The sequence below is a fragment of the Procambarus clarkii genome, chromosome 17, assembly GCF_040958095.1.
Source record: "Procambarus clarkii isolate CNS0578487 chromosome 17, FALCON_Pclarkii_2.0, whole genome shotgun sequence".
Lineage (NCBI taxonomy): Eukaryota > Metazoa > Arthropoda > Malacostraca > Decapoda > Cambaridae > Procambarus > Procambarus clarkii.
Genome location: NC_091166.1, coordinates 46,715,138 through 46,734,200, shown reverse-complemented (window position 1 = coordinate 46,734,200; position 19,063 = coordinate 46,715,138). Strand labels below are relative to the sequence as shown.

The 19,063-nt window shown below is 42.0% G+C and overlaps 2 protein-coding genes and 1 non-coding gene across 3 annotated transcripts in view; 1 reads left to right on the top strand and 2 right to left on the bottom strand.

Moving 5' to 3' along the window:
• Positions 1–19,063, top strand: part of LOC123772498 (techylectin-5A) — a 44,121-nt gene that overhangs the window by 16,627 nt on the left and 8,431 nt on the right. Inside the window, exon 3 of the mRNA XM_069325946.1 lies at positions 17,086–17,693. Within this exon, the coding sequence (XP_069182047.1) occupies positions 17,112–17,693 (582 nt within the window). The 5' untranslated portion in view covers positions 17,086–17,111. The remainder of the gene's footprint in view (positions 1–17,085; positions 17,694–19,063) is intronic.
• TRNAV-UAC (transfer RNA valine (anticodon UAC)) lies at positions 1,670–1,742 on the bottom strand. The gene has a single exon. It is a non-coding gene; the product is annotated as a tRNA-Val (tRNA).
• On the bottom strand, positions 4,233–17,113 carry LOC123772567 (juvenile hormone esterase-like). Its single transcript, XM_045765807.2, has 6 exons — positions 17,069–17,113; positions 15,117–15,267; positions 12,966–13,144; positions 8,271–8,442; positions 7,440–7,572; positions 4,233–5,622 (listed from the first exon to the last, which is right to left on the bottom strand). The coding sequence occupies exons 1-6, from the start codon at positions 17,111–17,113 to the stop codon at positions 5,586–5,588; spliced, it is 717 nt and encodes a 238-aa protein (XP_045621763.2). The 3' UTR covers positions 4,233–5,585.

The window sequence follows — 19,063 nt, the reverse complement described above, 5'->3', positions numbered from 1 at the left end:
AAGTCAATAGGCGTTCTGACTCCAGGCGCCATGACAAAAACTGCAACAATCAATTGACCCAATCCAAACAAGGGGCCAACGCACGCGCCTGCGCAGAAATCGATCCCCCGTTCAATGAAAGAGAAAGTTTAAGACAGATTTCTGCGCCTGACTCAAGTATTGGAATCTGAGTCTATTTCTTCTTGGATTTGCCACTAAATATTGGTCTCCAAATGCCTGAATGAATAGATGAGTTAGCCAGAGCATTTGCTCTATAAGAGCAAGTTGATTACCAGCTTGGATTGCCTTTGAGCAATACGAGCTCAATATGTCGAGAAACAAATATGCGCGTTAATAGCGTTGCAAGAATGTAAAAATACCAATCTTATGTAATCTTACAAACCCATTGTACCTTCTTGTAAATAAAACTATTATTATAGACCACTATAATAATAATATTATAGTGAGATTTCAGTCTAGTGAGATTTCACTATAACCAAAATATATTATTATTAATTATTAAATAAAATTATTATTATCTAATAGGCAAAACCTATTAGACCTCAGATGTCCTGAAAACTGCACTACTGATTGTATCATCACTATTACTATGCAAGAGGAGCCACATGCCTATTGCTGGTTGATACCTGGTTGATGGGGTTCTGGGAGTTCTTCTACTCCCCAAGCCCGGCCCGTGGTCAGGCTTGACTTGTGAGAGTTTGGTCCACCAGGCTGTTGCTTGGAGCGGCCCGCAGGCCCACATACCCACCACAGCCCGGTTGGTCCGGCACTCCTTGGAGCACACAATACGGTCAATAGGCTTCTAATTGATGTAAATATCAGCTTTATATTGTATATAATTCAATAAAACAAACAAAGAGGCTTCTAAATGTCACAGCCACTTTGTTTAGATATATCTATATAAGTATCTTTGTGGAAGTTTCCACCGTCTGCTGATCTTACTAATTTACATATGTTTTTGCATATAATTTACGTTGCTATGTTTTTCAATTTGTAAAAATTCTAGTTTAGAGCTAACGTTGTCAATAATGTTCAAGGAATGTCGACTTTTAGTATGACACGCCCTGTATAGTGTGACACACCTTGTATAGTGTGACACACTGTATAGTGTCACACTATATAGTGACACACCCTGTATAGTGTGACACACCTTGTATAGTGTGACACACTGTATAGTGTCACACTATATAGTGTGACACACCCTGTATAGTGTGACACACCTTGTATAGTGTGACACACTGTATAGTGTCACACTATATAGTGACACACCCTGTATAGTGTGACACACCCTGTATAGTGTGACACACCTTGTATAGTGTGACACACTGTATAGTGTCACACTATATAGTGACACACCCTGTATAGTGTGACACACCCTGTATAGAGTGACACACTGTATAGTGTCACACTATATAGTGACACACCCTGTATAGTGTGACACACCCTGTATAGAGTGACACACTGTATAGTGTCACACTATATAGTGTGACACACCCTGTATAGTGTGACACACCCTGTATAGAGTGACACACTGTATAGTGTCACACTATATAGTGTCACACTATATAGTGTGACACACCCTGTATAGTGTGACACACCCTGTATAGAGTGACACACCCTGTGCAGTGTGTTACAGTTTATAAATTATCTCGTAGCAAAAATAAAACATTGCTCTCGCCAGGGCTCGAACCTGGGACCTTCTGCGTGTAAAGCAGACGTGATAACCACTACACTACGAGAGCGCTCCCTTGCAGCTGTCCATTAGGTAATAATAAATTATTTAGTATATTTTTTCTGATGCATTTACCTGAAGGTCACATTGTCTAATAGCTTAAATGGGAGACAGGAATCAGGCGGCTTGTCATTTTTTTTAGGTCGTTAGTCCTAAGGATTTTATCGAGTTGAATATAAACCTGAAGTAATTGGGTATGGGAAAGAAAACCTGTTTTTCGTTGTCTCGTATAAGGGGTTGTTGAGGTTGTAGCCTCTGCTACAAGATCCCGGGTTCTTGGCGTGAGCAATCTTTGGGGGTCTCGTAGTTCAGTTGGCTAAGTTCTCGACTACACTCGGTGGATTACGAGTTCGATCTCCTAGGCGAGACAAATGGTTGGGTTACGTTTCCATTCACCTCATGTCGCCGGTCACCTAGCAGTAAATAGGCATATCCGGGACTTAGGCAACTATTGTGGGGGTTGCTTCCTGAGGAAGGTTAGTAGTTCAATCTTGGGGGGAACCTATAGACACACACATTATATATATATATATATATATATATATATATATATATATATATATATATATATATATATATATATATATATATATATATATATATATATATATATATATATATATATATACATACATATATACATATATACATACATATATACATACATACATACATACATATACACACACACTCAGGCTTCCTGTCTCCTATAAAACGCATTAAATATATTCCAATTTATTCAGTATATTAAAGTTCATATTGAGATCAGCCGTGTTGTGTCGGGGTCCTCTAGTCCTCAGACCTTTAGGGGTGATGTTTGTCACGTTAAATGTGTTTATCATTTATATCTATGGGTTTACGGGCTCACTATATATAGCCCGTGCTCTATGGACATTTTATTTATTTATTTATTTATTTATTTATATACAAGAAGGTACATTGGGTTTGTGAGAATACATAGCATGGTGATTACAATCTTGTAAAGCCACTAGTACGCGCAGCGTTTCGGGCAGGTCCTTAATCTAACAGATAATTTTAAGTAGGTAAATTCTAGCGGAATTAATAAAATGAAAACAGATACATTGCAAGAAAGAAAAAAATGAGATGAGAGAGATTAGTAGGTATATTAAATCTCTGATTGATTGTATTGACAGCTTGATTGGTAATTTAAACGAAGATTAATAGGTCCATACAGCAAATTGAAAGCACATATAAGAAGACAGCAATGATCACAATGGTAAAGTTGTTTGGATTGGGTAGCACTAGATACAGTGCAATTTTAAAGCAACAAGGTAGAAAACTATGAAGATGAAATTAGGTATTTTTTAGTTTTGTGTTTGAATGACGCAAAAGTTGGACAGCTTTTCAATTCATTAGGGAAAGAGTTCAATAGACTAGGTCCCTTTATTTGCATAGAGTGTTTGCACAGATAAGTTTGACTCTGGGGATATCAAAGAGATATTTATTTCTGGTGTGGTGATAATGGGTCCTATTACATCTGTCCAGGAAGAGTTTCAGAGCAGGGTTCCATTTAAGAACAGGGTTTTGTAAATGTAGTTGACACAAGAGAATGTGTGGAGTGAGATTATGTTTAGCATGTTTAGGGAGTTAAACAAGGGGGCTGAGTGTTGTCTGAAAGCAGAATTTGTTATTATTCTGATAGCAGATTTTTGCTGGGTGATGATGGACTTGAGGTGGTTTGCAGTAGTTGACCCCCATGCACAGATACCATAATTAAGATAGGGATAGATTAGTGCATAATATAGTGAGATGAGAGCAGAGTTAGGTACATAATATCTGATTTTGGAGAGTATACCAACTGTTTTAGAGACTTTCTTAGTTATGTGTTGTATGTGGGTACTGAAGTTGAGTCTCTTGTCTAGGAATAGGCCAAGAAATTTCGTTCTGAGTAGCTAAATCTAAAACAACAACAACAACAGTCTAATGGTCATTGCTAACGAATATCCATTAAACCCCACAGCAGTCGACTAACTCGATCTCAGGTTGACCAAACTACACACTAGAAAGTGAAGGGACAACGACGTTTCGGTCCGTCCTGGACCATTCTGAAGTCGATTGTGAATGACTCGGGTACCTATTTACTGCTAAACGAACAGAAAAAGAAAGTATAAGGATTCAACACTCAATGTTAGTTAGTTTAGTTTAGTTTATTATGCACCCCATTCCCATCCTGTGGCCGGTAGTGAAAAAAAGGTTACAGAGGCACATAATGGGCTCAGGGAATGAACCCCACACTACATTTAGCTAAGCAAGTTACAATCATGTTGAGCTAGTTATAAAACTCAATGCTCATCGTCACATCAACAATGGGCTCACCACTTTGCACCTATAAGATTTTTTTATTAACAAACTTTGGTATACACAGAAATGTGCTGCTAACCTATTCTATGTGAAAGATTACACAGTGTAGATCAAAAACTAGCTATAAGTTCATCTAATATTCCCATCTCACAGGAAGGTTACTCATACATGGAATTAGGGGAGAAAATACCTGAAAGAAAGATTGCGCAGTGTAGATCAAACACCCAAGATAAAGGCAGCTCACAAAGCTGCCCTCCTCAGCTGGCTAGCGAAAGACTTCATGCCTACATTGTGTAGAACATGGCTTGATTTAGGGATTCGCCGCGATAGCAATCATTTTAAATTTAAAAAAAAGTATGACAAGCTCACTGTAACGAAAATTACTGTAGTTGAAGACCAGCGGCGTCTTATCCCGGAACATTCTACAATGTTGGGGTGATGGGTTAGGCTGGTGCATATTTTTTGTTTAACCTAAACATAAGAAACGGCCAGAATCTAGCACATACTGCCACTCTGGTGAGGTATTGGAGTTCATCCTTTCCCCTAAATCCCAACTCACACATCAAATGCAACAAAGAAATCACATTAACGTGCTGTATCAATGAGAAAATCAGCCATGAGGAGGATTTGACCCTCTCTGGATACTGTCAAGAAGCACAGGATGTGCTCAGGAACTGAACTCTAATATTTATTTGACTAAGTAAGTTACAGTCTTGATAAGCTAATTTACACATTTTAACATATGGAGTATGATTTCAAGAATCGTTTCACAACAGCCTAAGGTAAGTAATTTACATTCATGGTGAGCTAATGACACATGATTTGATTTGCTTTTGAACCAGTGGTGGAAAGTTTACAATCATGGGCAAGCACTACCTACAGTAAGCAAACTTGAGATTTCGGGTAATACATCAATTTTAAATAAACACTTGCACATTTCTTGAACATATGTTATAGAATTTTCTCTAAAGTTTGCTATCTTTTTTCACATTAACTTACATAATGACATAGGGGTAAGCGATTAGTTCTTCCGACAGAGTTTACATGTGGGTTATATCTACAAGTTCAAGTACGTTTATTGAGACAATAAATTATATCTCAAAGGATAGAATATCTTAGGCTACCTCAGCAGGCGGTACAAACTCCCAGGAGGGGTACTTGTAGCCGAGCCTAAGCCTATCAGTGATGGCGTCTACAGGTTTGCTGACCTTGCTGGCTGACCCAGAGCTATGTGGCTCTCCCTTGCATAATATTATGACCATAGAATCATCATAGTATTATTCGGGATTCAATCCAACGTGTGGATTTCACGTTGCATCAGGTCTACTAAAGTTTGTTGCCGTTCATGGAATATTGGCGTTCTGAGGCTGCTGGATGGCAGTACAAGAAGGTAAAGCCAGGATTGCTACCTCCCCGACGGTACGCCACTAGCAGCGTCCTGACTGACGGTACGCCACTAGCAGCGTCCACAGACTTCAAACTGTCGGAGAGGTGTTGTTGACCACGAAGCGATCAGGATATAACAATATGTTCATCTTCGTTGGTAAGTTTCTATAGAACTCCATTTCCTGAAGAAATAAACATAACACTTTATCATATAAACTGGCTCCCTGATTGGCTAGTGCGGTTCCCTGAGTGGCCAGTGCGGCTCTCTAAGTGGCTAGTCCGGAAGCATGCGGATTATCGGTTACTCTGGGAGCAGTCTTAGGCTCGCCCCCAAGGAACCACATTAAAATACATATGGAATTCAATTTATGCAATTCAGTTCATATTCCTTATACTGAAGTCTTATGATGATTCAATATATAATAATAATTCGTTTTATCGGGGGACAGGAAGCCGGTGTGTATATATAATATATATTATATGCTATATATATTTTATATAATATATATTATATTATATATTATAACTCACCTGGCGACCATCACAGTGTTGTGACCCAAAGAAATACGAATAACTAACATTTTCTCTCGGATTACTGGCAAATGTTAGGTCACTTTATAACACACAAATATGCTACTCAAAATACTCATATGTTCCACTAGAGGTCTAAACCGCTATCAGTGAGTGAGGCCTACCATATGCAATATGTCATCCTCCTGATGTGTCCATGACTCCCACTGGTTGCAACTGCCCAGTGCTGCTCGCAGAACACAACTGCCCGCCCTCATTTGTTCGAGCCAAAATTTCATCTTCAATTCCACATCTGTGATATGCCCTCTGGCCCTCCACACACAACAAATTATGCAGTTGCTTCCAAGTCCGTTTCCGACTGTAGTTTCTGGTCGCCGCTGGAGTGACGGAAGCTGCCGCCTATCTTCATACAACTGGCGGATACTCCGGCAGATTTTGACAATCTGGTATCCAAGATGTCTTTGCCAAGAATGTACTTTATACTCAGCCTATTCACACTCATACCCACTTCAGCCTCCTCATAGATTTGAGAGATAATCTAATTTATCCATATTCCTTTGGGTCACAACAGTGAGCGAGGTGACAAGCATGTCGTACTCTTGGTCGACAGGTGACTCACCTGTCGACCATCGACTTGGGGTTAGTATGAAAATGTTTGCCATTAAATTTCCGTTTTTTCTAATAGGCACATGGCCTATTTGAGAAAACGGCATTGTATTGTAACTTAGAGGAGTGACTATTGAGTTGTTGACACAACGAGGGTTATCGCCCACTTCGCACACTCTTGGTGTGGACCGCGATAATGATTCTACATTTATATGCATATGTCTGTGTAGGGAATTTTATTGCGAGTTCAGTGATATAAAATATAACGCTGTAGGACTAATGTGGAGCTGACAACAAACAAAAGAGTATGAACATTTTGTTGCTGTTTGGGCGTCACGGCGAGTGATCTACGTTTTATATATTTCGTGGTGGGATAGCTAATGCTTTGGTGACATGTTATACATATGATCTTGTAGAGAATTTTATTACCAACACATTGATACCAAAGTAAAATACGTAGCTCGAGAATTGGTGTCAGGACAGTGAAAAGATTACACACTTTTTGGTGTTTACGCTCAAGAGCCCAAAACGCCGCGCGCACAATGCACTAGTTTTTTTTCACGGGGCGCGCGCGCATTAAAGTGTTGTTAAAAGCAAAAACGTCAATTTTTACAACAACAACATTTCAAATATACATTTTGAACAGTGTATATCCAGTTTTCATCCTGCCCCAAACTCAAGGTTTGGGGCAGAACAAGAAGAATGGACAAGAACGTGATATATCTATGGGGGAAACATTGAAGCTTTTGATCCCCATCGGGTTCGGTCCCTCGGGCGGCTGCAATATTTTCTCAAAGAACCATTCTCTGGAGGGTAAAAGACCTCCGCGGGATAAGGTAAGCTTCAGAAGGGTTGGTCTTACCCAGTGGTGGCAAAGTTGGTCCACAGGGTGACGAAGGTGTGGCTCATGAAGAGGTCGTCGGGCCGCTGGAGGGACGACTTGCCGCCAGGCTCCGCGTTGAACAGATATTGAAGGTCGTCGCCGTGGCCAACCCCTGGTCGTCGTTACATTAGGGATTTTATTAGCAACAAATACAAAATCTTTCCCTGTGAAGATGAAGTCACAATAACGTGGCTGAAAAAATGTAGACCAAACTACACACTAGAAATTGGAGAGATGACGACGTTTCAGTTTGTCCTGGACCTTTATCAAGTCGAAACGACGTCGTCTCTTCAATTTCTAGTGTGTAGTTTGGTCAACAAATCTTTTCCTATTTGTACAAATTCAATTGTCCCAAATTCTACTTTCCAATTGTCCATTACGTCAGTATATGTACGGTGGACAACATGGTTACTGTTAGTACTGTGTACACTGTAGGAAGGTCTGTATAAATCACAGCCGCTCGCAAAATCGACGTGATGTCGCGTTTTCTGTTCGCGGGTCCTCGGTTAAGTTAGGTTCGGACAATTTAGTACATCAGTTTAGTGACGTTGGGAGCGCTCGAGAGGACGGGAGTGTTTGTGAGCCGTTATGATTCATTGTAGACCATATTTTGTCCGTTGGAGATTTTGGCATCAAAATTACGACGAATTATTTGAGATGACAGGTGGCAAACCATCCCCACATACTTAACTCATCATCCCCAGATACTTGACTCATCATCCCCACATACTTGACTCATGTCACCCAGTATTATTTTTATTCCCCAAGCGGTGTATTTCTCATGAACAGTTAATGCATAAATCAACTTACAGCCCTTATGGAGGGTTGCGTTATACTTGCGGGCGTAGAGGTCAGAGGACCCGTGTTGCCCACGATGCTGCAGGAGGTACTTGAAGACGTTGATGCCGTGGGCGGCCCCGTGGGCGGTGTGCAGCTCACTCATTATCTCCTGGGCCGCTCCAAAGGATATGTCGGTTAACATCTACGAAAGAAAACCGCGTTATTCTATATCCTGGGTCATGTACCTCTTTGTTTACGGAAGACTACTCGCTAAGTTTGACTTAATGTTGTTTATGTTAGATCTGCTCTAATGATACCTTAACGTCCATTAGGCATCTCGAGCAGACCTCAAGACTATGAGCGACCTACTGACTTGTTCTTTTCTGTGTATTTATTGTGAGAAACATACTACTATATTGTGTATAAAGTATATGCTGACCTATCAATGACTATTAGGGAGGGAGGTGTGGCTCCTCGAGCTCCGCTTACTAGCCTAGTTGTACCTGTTGTGTTAGTCTAACTATTTTGATGTTTTGAATTCGTTGTTCGAATCTGGCATTAAAGTTGTGGATGGAGGTGGCTTCCACAACTTCTTCTTTCAATGCATTCTACTTGTTGATTACCCGTACTGGATACGAGTATTTCTTTGACTCATTTTCGTTTCTACCATCTACTTATGTTCCACTCGTCCTACTTTATCTTACTTTATAGAGGCTGTCTCTGTCTACCGTGTTTATCCCCCTCAGTATTCTGTATGTTGTGATCATACCTCCTGGCTCTGCTGTCCTTCAGGGGTGTGTGGTTTAGTATTCCACAAGTAAGTAATTATCAAAAGAAGGCACCAAGCCGGGGAGACTATGTAGCACCATCAAAGTTGCAGGATACCTGCTGATACCTGCTTGATGGGGTTCTGGGAGTTGTTCTACTCCCCAAGCCCGGCCCGAGGCCAGGCTTGACTTGTGAGAGTTTGGTCCACCAGGCTGTTGCTTGGAGCAGCCGCAGGCCCACATATCCACCACAGTCATGTTGGATTTGAATCATATGCTATACCTATACGATTCCTTATAGGTATAGCGTATGATTCAAACCAACGGGTGGCGCGTTGCGCACCACCCGTAGAGCGCCTACAGGCGCGTTGCGCAGTATAGTGGTTAACAGGATTGTAAGATAGGGTAGAGTACTCAGGTAGTCTATAAAGCTGTTTTGTGAGAGAGTCCAGGTTGTTGTTGTTATAGATTCAGCTACTTGGAACAAGTTCCAAGCAGTATGGGTTATGGTGAGCCCGTAACTTACCTGGCACAGGAGCGAGGCAAGTAGCACGGGCTATGGTGAGCCTGTAATGGACTTACCTGGCACAGGAGCGGTGCTGAGAGAGTCCAGGTTTCCTAGTGGTTTATATATGTGTGTCACCGGTTGACAGGTGTGGTGGCTGTGTGCACAGTTCCAGTTTTGGGACTAAGAGCTATAGTGTTCAGAGCCCGTTTGAGAGTTTTATTAACCAAGTTGTTACCTTGAGATTGACCTTGGAGTACAATTATTGCTGTGGGAAAAACCTGCTGGGATTGATATGAGAGGAGAATTACCAGGGACTTGTACTGAACTAAATTAAAATTTACTGTCTGCAAATTAATTCAACTCAAATCTCTAGCTAGGGTCGTAAATCCTAGCTCCTCTTTTCCTAATGACAGATTGTGGGCTGTAAGGGGCAGGTGGGGTGAATGAATTAGTTGATAGGTTGATTGAAGATCCACAGTCCACCTGCCAACAGGTATCTTACATCAGCTTGTATTTTATACAAGGATAAGATTTAATTTATTTATTTATTTATTTATTTATATACAAGAAGGTACATTGGGTTTGTGAGAATACATTGGATAGTACAGTATTTACATTCTTGTAAAGCCACTAGTACGCACAGCATTTCGGGCAGGTCCTTAATCTAGCAGATTCTTATAAATCAGCAGATCTAATAAATTCAGTTATATGACTGAACACTGGCTCTGTTTAAATCAGATTTAAACATGTACATAGTCTGGCCTAGCACCATAACTATTAACAGCCAATATATTCTTATACTATAAACAACAATTTAAATTGTAAAAGTATGATAAATGACTAAATGTAGTCTAAGTACTGTTACTAAGTACTAGAAATTATATTCAATTAAATGAACTTATATGATAACTTAAAAAATAACTAAGCAAGCAATTGTTAACTTAATTTATATATTCAAGTATATGTACAATGTATTTATATTCAATTTATATGATAAGGTACTGTCAGCTTGTTGAATCTTTTCCCACACAATGGACACTCATGAAGTGTTGTTTACCTTGAAAATCTTTCTTACACCATGGACACTCATGAGGTTTGGTGCTTAAAGATTCAACTGCTGCACTACAATATTAATAAACTTACTGAGATATGAGGCGTTGCCTCGCTTTATAACCGACAGACAGACTTATAGGATATTAAAGTCATACAAGCATACAATTGGCCAAATAATATACCAAAATAACCTCAATATACTTCTCTGCTTGCCGGGTGCCTGTCTGACAGTGTGCCATATTTGATAACTCTTGTCGCGAGTTTAGGCACGATATTTTATATAACAGCTTTGCTGTAGATTGTTGTTGTAGCGTTGCTATGTGATTTTACTTTAAACTGCGTTGCAGAAGGATGATAGTTGATGATGAAGGTGGAGACAAGTCACTGTGTGCTTCACTCTACACGTATAGATATAAATGTTCTAGGGATTTTCCTTGTAGATATATTGTCCAGGTACTCCCCCAGTTCTAGAGAGTGTTCACTGGTGATAAAGATATTAGATAAGGTGTCCTGAGCTAGTAATGTTCGCTAAGAATCCGTCACACTTGTTCACTGTGTTGTAAACAAATGCGTAGTGCCGCGGGGTGTGGTGGGCGTTTTTTTTTGTTTTTGTTTTTTTTGAGATATATACAGGAGTTGTTACATTCTTGTACAGCCACTAGTAGGCGTAGCGTTTCGGGCAGGTCCCTGGAATATGATCCCCTGCCGCGAAGAATCGTTTTTTCATCCAAGTACACATTTTACTGTTGCGTTAAACAGAGGCTACAGTTAAGGAATTGCACCCAGTAAATCCTCCCCGGCCAGGATACGAACCCATGACATAGCGCTCGCGGAACGCAAGGCAAGTGTCTTACCACTACACCACGGAGACTGTCAACGGAGTCTCACCACGGAGGCTTCTTGTTCCCGAGATGCCCCTCCCTCTCCCTTGAGAGGGGTAGCTTTCAATGAATATTGATTGATTATTTTTACTGTCTAGACATATGATTGAGATAAGATGTGATTATAATATAATTAGATATAGGATATAAAGATTATAAGTAGTACTTGATAGTACCACCGATTCTTATTAAGGATTCGATTTATAATCCCTACCGGAAGCGATCAATGTTCCAATAGTTTTTTAATTAAGAATTCCTTCTAGAAGCTTCTGGATCCTTGAGAGATCATGCACAAAGTCACATAGGCATCTATAGGGCCCTATGGCATACGTGATCATAGTGACATTGTCATCTAGGATCAAGATGTATAATGAATCTATAATGATTCTAATATGATTTTGATATGATTTGACATGATTTTGATACTATTTAGATATGATATAGATATGATACAGAAATAATACATTTCTTAGATGATTATTAGATATGGTGAGTAAAAATTTCCCACAATTGCCATATGTTATATAGTGCGTCTTATACATATAAATCTTTGTTTCATGTTCTTGGCTGTTTCCCTACTACTTGAATACCCCTTGGCACAAGTAAAATCATCTATTTCCCTAGACAACATTTAAAATTCATGACCACACACTCTCAGGCGTGACACACAGCAATGGAGTGGGAGTGTGAAGCCAAGTAGGCAAGGAAAAGGCATTTCAGAACTGTGGGAGGTGGTAGAAGCCTTTCCCATGTGGGTCAAGATTTTGCAAAACTTTGGAAGAGGGACCCTCCATGGGGGGCAAGGTTAGAAAGACACCGGGAGAAATATTAGTAACAAGAACACAGAAATCATAATAGCGTGATGCATCAAATGAACAAATCCACAAAGACCGTCCTCGTCACGGCCCTTGTGGATTTGTTCATTAGTAACAAGAACTTAGAGAGAATCTTACAAGCGAGACATTCGTACAGAAAAAGGAAGGTGGTGAAAAGAAACAGGTCCAACAGGAGGGGTAACGTTGACAACAAAAAAACGGAGACGAGCTGATGAGACATCTGGAACTAACTTTTAAAAAAATATAGCTTAAGATTTAAAACATCCTTTTATAATATCTGTACAAATCCATAGCATACGGGCTCACCATAGCCCGTGCTACTTGGAACTTTTTGTTCCTAGTAGCTGAATCTAAAACAACAATAAGCTGAGAATCCAAGAGCACATGTATTGTCAGGGCTTAGACAACTATAGAAACTCGGGCGATAAAATACCTAAAATATCACGCCCAGGGGTATATACCCCAGAAAGTGTGCCCTATTTCTAAGTGTATATATACCCAGTTTCCTTTTGTGCTTGACTAGACCTCAGGACTAAACTATATACTTTCTGGCGGATCAGTAAGCCAGAGTAATGGCCTGAGTAACTCTCACGATATCAATAGACTTTAAACACAACACCACACCAAGGATATTGCTAGATCAACAAACCTTTCATTCTCGAATGAGCAAACTCACTCACCTGAGTGAACTCTTGAGCATTGTCCTTTGTGATCTTTGGCTCGCCCAGGTAGTGGTAATAGACACGCTTAGTCAGGTACACGCGGTTCGATTCCCACTCGCCAAAAGACAGGGATATCGGCCCCGCTGTGGTAAAATTTTCCTCCAGCTGATTTTTTACATTTTTATTTAATAGAATACCTGTGGATACATAAAATTAGATTAGTTTACAATGACAGAAAATAGTTACTTTTTAATAGATGCGTGCAGTTATATATTCAGTTAATATTATCAAACGTCCATCATATGACAATTATAAATGACCAATTTCATATGATGATATGAGGCACTTCTAGGGTGACCATTTCCAGATCTCGTAGATCTACGAAAATTGTAGATCCATCTGCCTATTTTCCGGTAATTCCTTTTGAACGCATTTTGTGTGCAATAACAACACCATGGTCACATTTGTTGAAGGCTTTTGCGAAGTCTGTAAATTACATCAGCATTTTGTTTGTCTTCCATGGCATCTAAGGCCATGTCATAGTGGTCCAGCAACTGCGATAGGCAACAGCGCTCTGTTATGAAACCAGAACTGAACTATTTCAAAACTGAAACTGAGACTGTTCTGAAAGGTAGGTTAGGTTAGGTAGATTAAGTTTTGTCAAATTTATACGTTAGTTTAACTCAAAAAATATAAAATCATACATCCTATAATGGAAAGATTTATCATTTCATAAGAATTTTGTTATAAAAATATATAATTTCAGGATTATTAATCACAATGGCATAATATATTAATGAAAATCATTTTGAGACAATGGAGTGACTTGAACTCACGATCTGGTGATTCCCAGACACCTGACTTAACCCCCCTCGCTCACGACGGTACAAAAGTCGAATAACCCGGAACCCCTACCGAATTCACTAGGAGCTTCTGCAGGTCCTGAACTGAAGCCGAACCAGAGTTTTATGGTCAACCCGATCACACACTGGCCCGTATAAATGACGTTCACACTCTACGCCCAGGTGAATGACGTTTACACTCTACGCCCAGGTGAATGACGTTTACACTCTGGCTCACAATCATTGTGGGGCGCAAGAGAGTGGCGACTGTATGTCATTGGGATTTCATTGTGATCTGACAGGTACTCTAGTGACAGCGTGACTCGTTTTGCACACGACACTGAGGCTCCGTCTGTAGTGTTGCCAACTGTAACTTCATAAAATTATAGTAAAAATATGTAAGTGGGTACATTGGCCTTCATTTCCCCAAGTGTCCCATTGTTCCAGTCTAAGCCATGCAATTTATATCATTATTTTTAGACAAGCCCCCAAAAAGTAGGGCAAATTAGCATCCTTCTTAATGTGTCGCAGGTTGCAGGACAGTGCTCAAAAGCAGGACAGGGTGCTCAAAAGCAGGACAGGGTGCTCAAAAAGCAGGACAGGGTGCTCAAAAGCAGGACAGGGTGCTCAAAAGCAGGACAGGGGTGCTCAAAAGCAGGACAGGGTGCTCAAAAGCAGGACAGGGTGCTCAAAAGCAGGACAGGGTGCTCAAAAAGCAGGACAGGGTGCTCAAAAGCAGGACAGGGTGCTCAAAAAGCAGGACAGGGGTGCTCAAAAGCAGGACAGGGGTGCTCAAAAGCAGGACAGGGGTGCTCAAAAAGCAGGACAGGGGTGCTCAAAAGCAGGACAGGGGTGCTCAAAAGCAGGACAGGGTGCTCAAAAGCAGGACAGGGGTGCTCAAAAGCAGGACAGGGTGCTCAAAAGCAGGACAGGGGTGCTCAAAAGCAGGACAGGGTGCTCAAAAGCAGGACAGGGTGCTCAAAAGCAGGACAGGGTGCTCAAAAGCAGGACAGGGTGCTCAAAAGCAGGACAGGGGTGCTCAAAAGCAGGACAGGGTGCTCAAAAGCAGGACAGGGTGCTCAAAAGCAGGACAGGGGTGCTCAAAAGCAGGACAGGGTGCTCAAAAGCAGGACAGGAGTGCTCAAAAGCAGGACAGGGTGCTCAAAAGCAGGACAGGGGTGCTCAAAAGCAGGACAGTGGTGCTCAAAAGCAGGACAGGGTGCTCAAAAGCAGGACAGGGGTGCTCAAAAGCAGGACAGGGTGCTCAAAAAGCAGAACTGTCCTTCCTGTAGCAGGACATGTGGGCTCCCCCCTAGACATTTCGTACTCAGACTAAACACAGAGCCCTCATGGCGGACGCCTCCGGTGATGACGTCCACATGACTGTAGTTGCCAGATCTCATCAGAAGGGCCGGATGGGCGGGAAGAAAGTCGCCATCCACCACAGGAAACGTAATCATTGGCCAGCCGTTCCATTCCTGGCAAATATATAAAATATCAGTGCTAGATGTGTAGTTAATCTCCGGGTTGTTCACCACCAGGAATGCCAGATGTTTAAAAAGTTAATTATATACGAATCTAAACTCCTAACACAAAAGTAACAAAGACAATCAATAAAGACAATGTTAATACAATACAATGGACTACTTTCTACCTATACTCATTTAAATTAAATTAATCTTGAATTATGTCAAAGAATTGGGGGTATAGGATGGGAGTCACATTGTACAGTTTTAAAACGGCTCGCCAGCGGATTTTAAAACCTAACCTAACCTAACTTTAACCTAACCAAACCTAGCCAAACTTAACCTAATCTAACCCAAACCTAACCTGACCTAACCCAAACCTACCTAGCCTAACCCAGATGAGACCAGCAGCTCAACCTTAGCTAATGCATTCTAACCTAAAGACATTTAAGGTTTTGATAGAAAACGAAGTTTGTCGAACCGTCTTGTGTACGATTTCATAACACCAAATTAAATATGCAATTAAAAACTGAAATTAAGTTTGCAGATATCAATTAATAATGTTTTATATTATATAAATAATAACAGAAAGGAAAAAGTAATCCGGAATGCTGTTAATATGAAATTGCGAGAATAGTAGCAGGGGTCCGTTTGGCACCACGTTAAGCGGCACTTCTCTCCCTTTCTACAACTCGCACCTGACCTTGTTTGGCATATAACCGGCATGAGTCAAGGTGCAAAGTTGGGTGAAACTAACCCCTCCGACAGCCTGGCCTCCAACACTCGAACACACAGACATTTTTTCATTTATAGATATATACTTGATTGGGAATAAATTGGAATTTAATTCCTTCCTTTCTTTTTTTTTTCTTTTTTTTTGAGATATATACAAGAGTTGTTACATTCTTGTACAGCCACTAGTACGCGTAGCGTTTCGGGCAAGTCCTTAAAATACCACAGCGAGACCTCGATGTTCTGCCGTGGCTCCCGGGAGAGATGTTGACCCCAGTTGATACACTGCCACACTGACTCACCTCTCCTCTACTGACCTCTCACAGGCTGACCCTTGGCTAGTTGCCAGATTAATCTTTGAAGATGATTACTACTAATATCCTGTATTCGTCACTAAAGATGACTTCTAATTCCAAAACAAATGGGAATTATCTAGCTACTCGAGCCAGGCTAATTACAATGTTCAGTAGCACTTGTATTTCACTAGTTTACATGATTTAACAAACAAGTTGGTAGGTACCTATTTTCCAGTGACGAAATACTTTTTACATATTTTCAAATCTAACAGACGTCAAATGCCTCTTTGATAACATACAAGACTTATTCATTATTCTCAATTGATGTTAATTTTAACATAAGTGCTTAACCACGATTGATTATTCCTACTAATTCTTTAATACATGACTTCTTCTCCTAGTTTGATGACGCGACACAAGGTCCCTGTGGCGCTGCTGTACAATGAGCTCTAATCCCTTGGGGAAGGGATTAGAGCTCAGGCCTGTCAGGTCACGACCAACTTTTAATGTTAAATCTATGGTCTCTCTATATTAACAGTCCCACTGTTACACTACCTTGTTGCCTCCTTGCCTGCAGACCTTCCTGTCAGCCTGACTGCTTGCTTGCCTATATTTTTGAATGCCTGCCTTTCATGCCGGCAATCAGAGGTGAGGCAGTCTTGATGGAGTAGGAGATGAATCAACATTACCGCTTGTCGGATCACGATCAAGGATTACATTCAGAGTATCAAGCTGACCTTAATTAACAACTGAACGAAAAGGCCCACGCTCTTCCAGAAACTAACATATAGTTCCTCCGCAGGTACATATACGCCCTCGAGCTTGACCATGGGAGGGACGTGGGTCGCCCTCGTCGTGCTCAGTCTCCTGGTCGTCGCCCACACCTACGAGGAGACCAAACTCGAGGACGTCATCGGGGAGTACGACTTCAGGATGTTTAAGAACCTCTTTGTCAATACGACCCAACTCCTCCTTCAGGCCATCGGCCGCGTAGAGGCCACAGCGGCCAAGGACGAGTCACTGGCCGAGCTGAAGGAAGCCATGAAGGAGATTAGCGAGTCCTTGACGGCTGCCAACCAGCAAGCTTTAGCCGTCCGCGAGACTGTCAACAATGGCGCCGACGCCACCAAAGTCGAACTCCAGGCATTCCAGGACCTGATCCTGGCTAAACTTTCAGACGTGAAAGTCTTCGTGGAGCAAAAAGTCAAGCAGATGGAGAACCAGGTGGCCAAGCTTGGCCAGATGTCGGTCAATCTGGCGGCCGGGGATTGTCAGGACCTCTACGACTTGGGCTTCAACGCTTCAGGTGTCTACTACCTGCAGAAATTCGGCCGGCAGGTCTTGTGCGACATGGAGACTGGTCTTGGAGGCTGGCTGGTCATCCAACGCAGAGCCAAGGTCGTCGAGCAGGTGTGTAGCTCTGTATTATGTGCATGCCAGGCTGGGAGAGTGCATGCCAGGCTGGGAGAGTGCATGCCAGGCTGGGAGAGTGCATGCCAGGCTGGGAGAGTGCATGCCAGGCAGGGAGAGTGCATGCCAGGCTGGGAGAGTGCATGCCAGGCTGGGAGAGTGCATGCCAGGCTGGGAGAGTGCATGCCAGGCTGGGAGAGTGCATGCCAGGCTGGGAGAGTGCATGTCAGGCTGGGAGAGTGCATGCCAGGCTGGGAGAGTGCATGCCAGGCTGGGAGAGTGCATGCCAGGCTGGGAGAGTGCATGCCAGGCTGGGAGAGTGCATGAGAGGCTGGGAGAGTGCATGCCAGGCTGGGAGAGTGCATGCCAGGCTGGGAGAGTGCATGCCAGGCTGGGAGAGTGCATGTCAGGCTGGGAGAGTGCATGTCAGGCTGGGAGAGTGCATGCCAGGCTGGGAGAGTGCATGCCAGGCTGGGAGAGTGCATGCCAGGCTGGGAGAGTGCATGCCAGGCTGGGTGAGTGCATGTCAGGCTGGGTGAGTGCATGTCAGGCTGGGAGAGTACAAGCACTGTCCAGTATATGTAGCATATTGTGTATTAGAGTTGTTAATAACTAGCAAACAACACTTCTGTTGCACATCTCCCTATACTTACCAATAATTTTTTTTAGCAAGGTTACACCAGTCGTTGTATACATCCAGGAGAGCATACCAGTAAATTGTCGCTACTCCCCTCATATTAGCCCCCCTTAACAGGGTGATTAGCCCCCCTTAACAGGGTGATTGGGCTCGAGTGCCCCATTACCACCCTGGCAGGTCATGTTGACGGTCGCATTGGGACCTGTAGTAGAGTCCAAAGTCCAGATGAAATGGACTTCAACAAATATGACAATTTGTGGCTAGGAAGAGATGAGGCTAATCATGGATACGAATTAGGGGAACCTGCAGGAAGGGTCGCCATTCCTCCCGGTGCTGGATGGATGAGTGTCCAGCATAGAGAGAGGGAATATTTTTTGGCACCAGAGTAGAAAAACACTGGAATCAAAATACTACCCCCAGTAAAAATGGGACGTTTGGTTGGAGAGATGTTAGCCTACACCACTGTGGGTCACCTTCGGCACCCATTTTCTCCTGGTTGTTAAACTTTCGTGACCAATAATCTTAATAAATCAACATTCTTTATCCTAGTCATCCCTCCATAAACTATCTGGGACAGCTGACACTCACACTGCTTTACAAGACAGAAAATACATTTACCATTCACATCAAACTAAAAAACACAAAAGCCACTAAAGCAGCTTTTCGTAAAAAGGAATTAATACAAAAAGTTGGAATATCAGCGTAGGAGCTCCCTCAGAACAATGATACTGGC

Coding starts and splice junctions, on each gene's coding strand:
- LOC123772567 (XM_045765807.2), bottom strand. CDS start 17,113: ATGGTCAAGCTCGAGGGCGTATATGTACCTGCGGAGGAACTATAT. Junction 15,268..17,068: donor TACCTGCGGAGGAACTATAT/GTTAGTTTCTGG, acceptor TATATTTGCCAG/GAATGGAACGGCTGGCCAAT. Junction 5,623..7,439: donor ACCAACTTTGCCACCACTGG/GTAAGACCAACC, acceptor TTATTTCTTCAG/GAAATGGAGTTCTATAGAAA.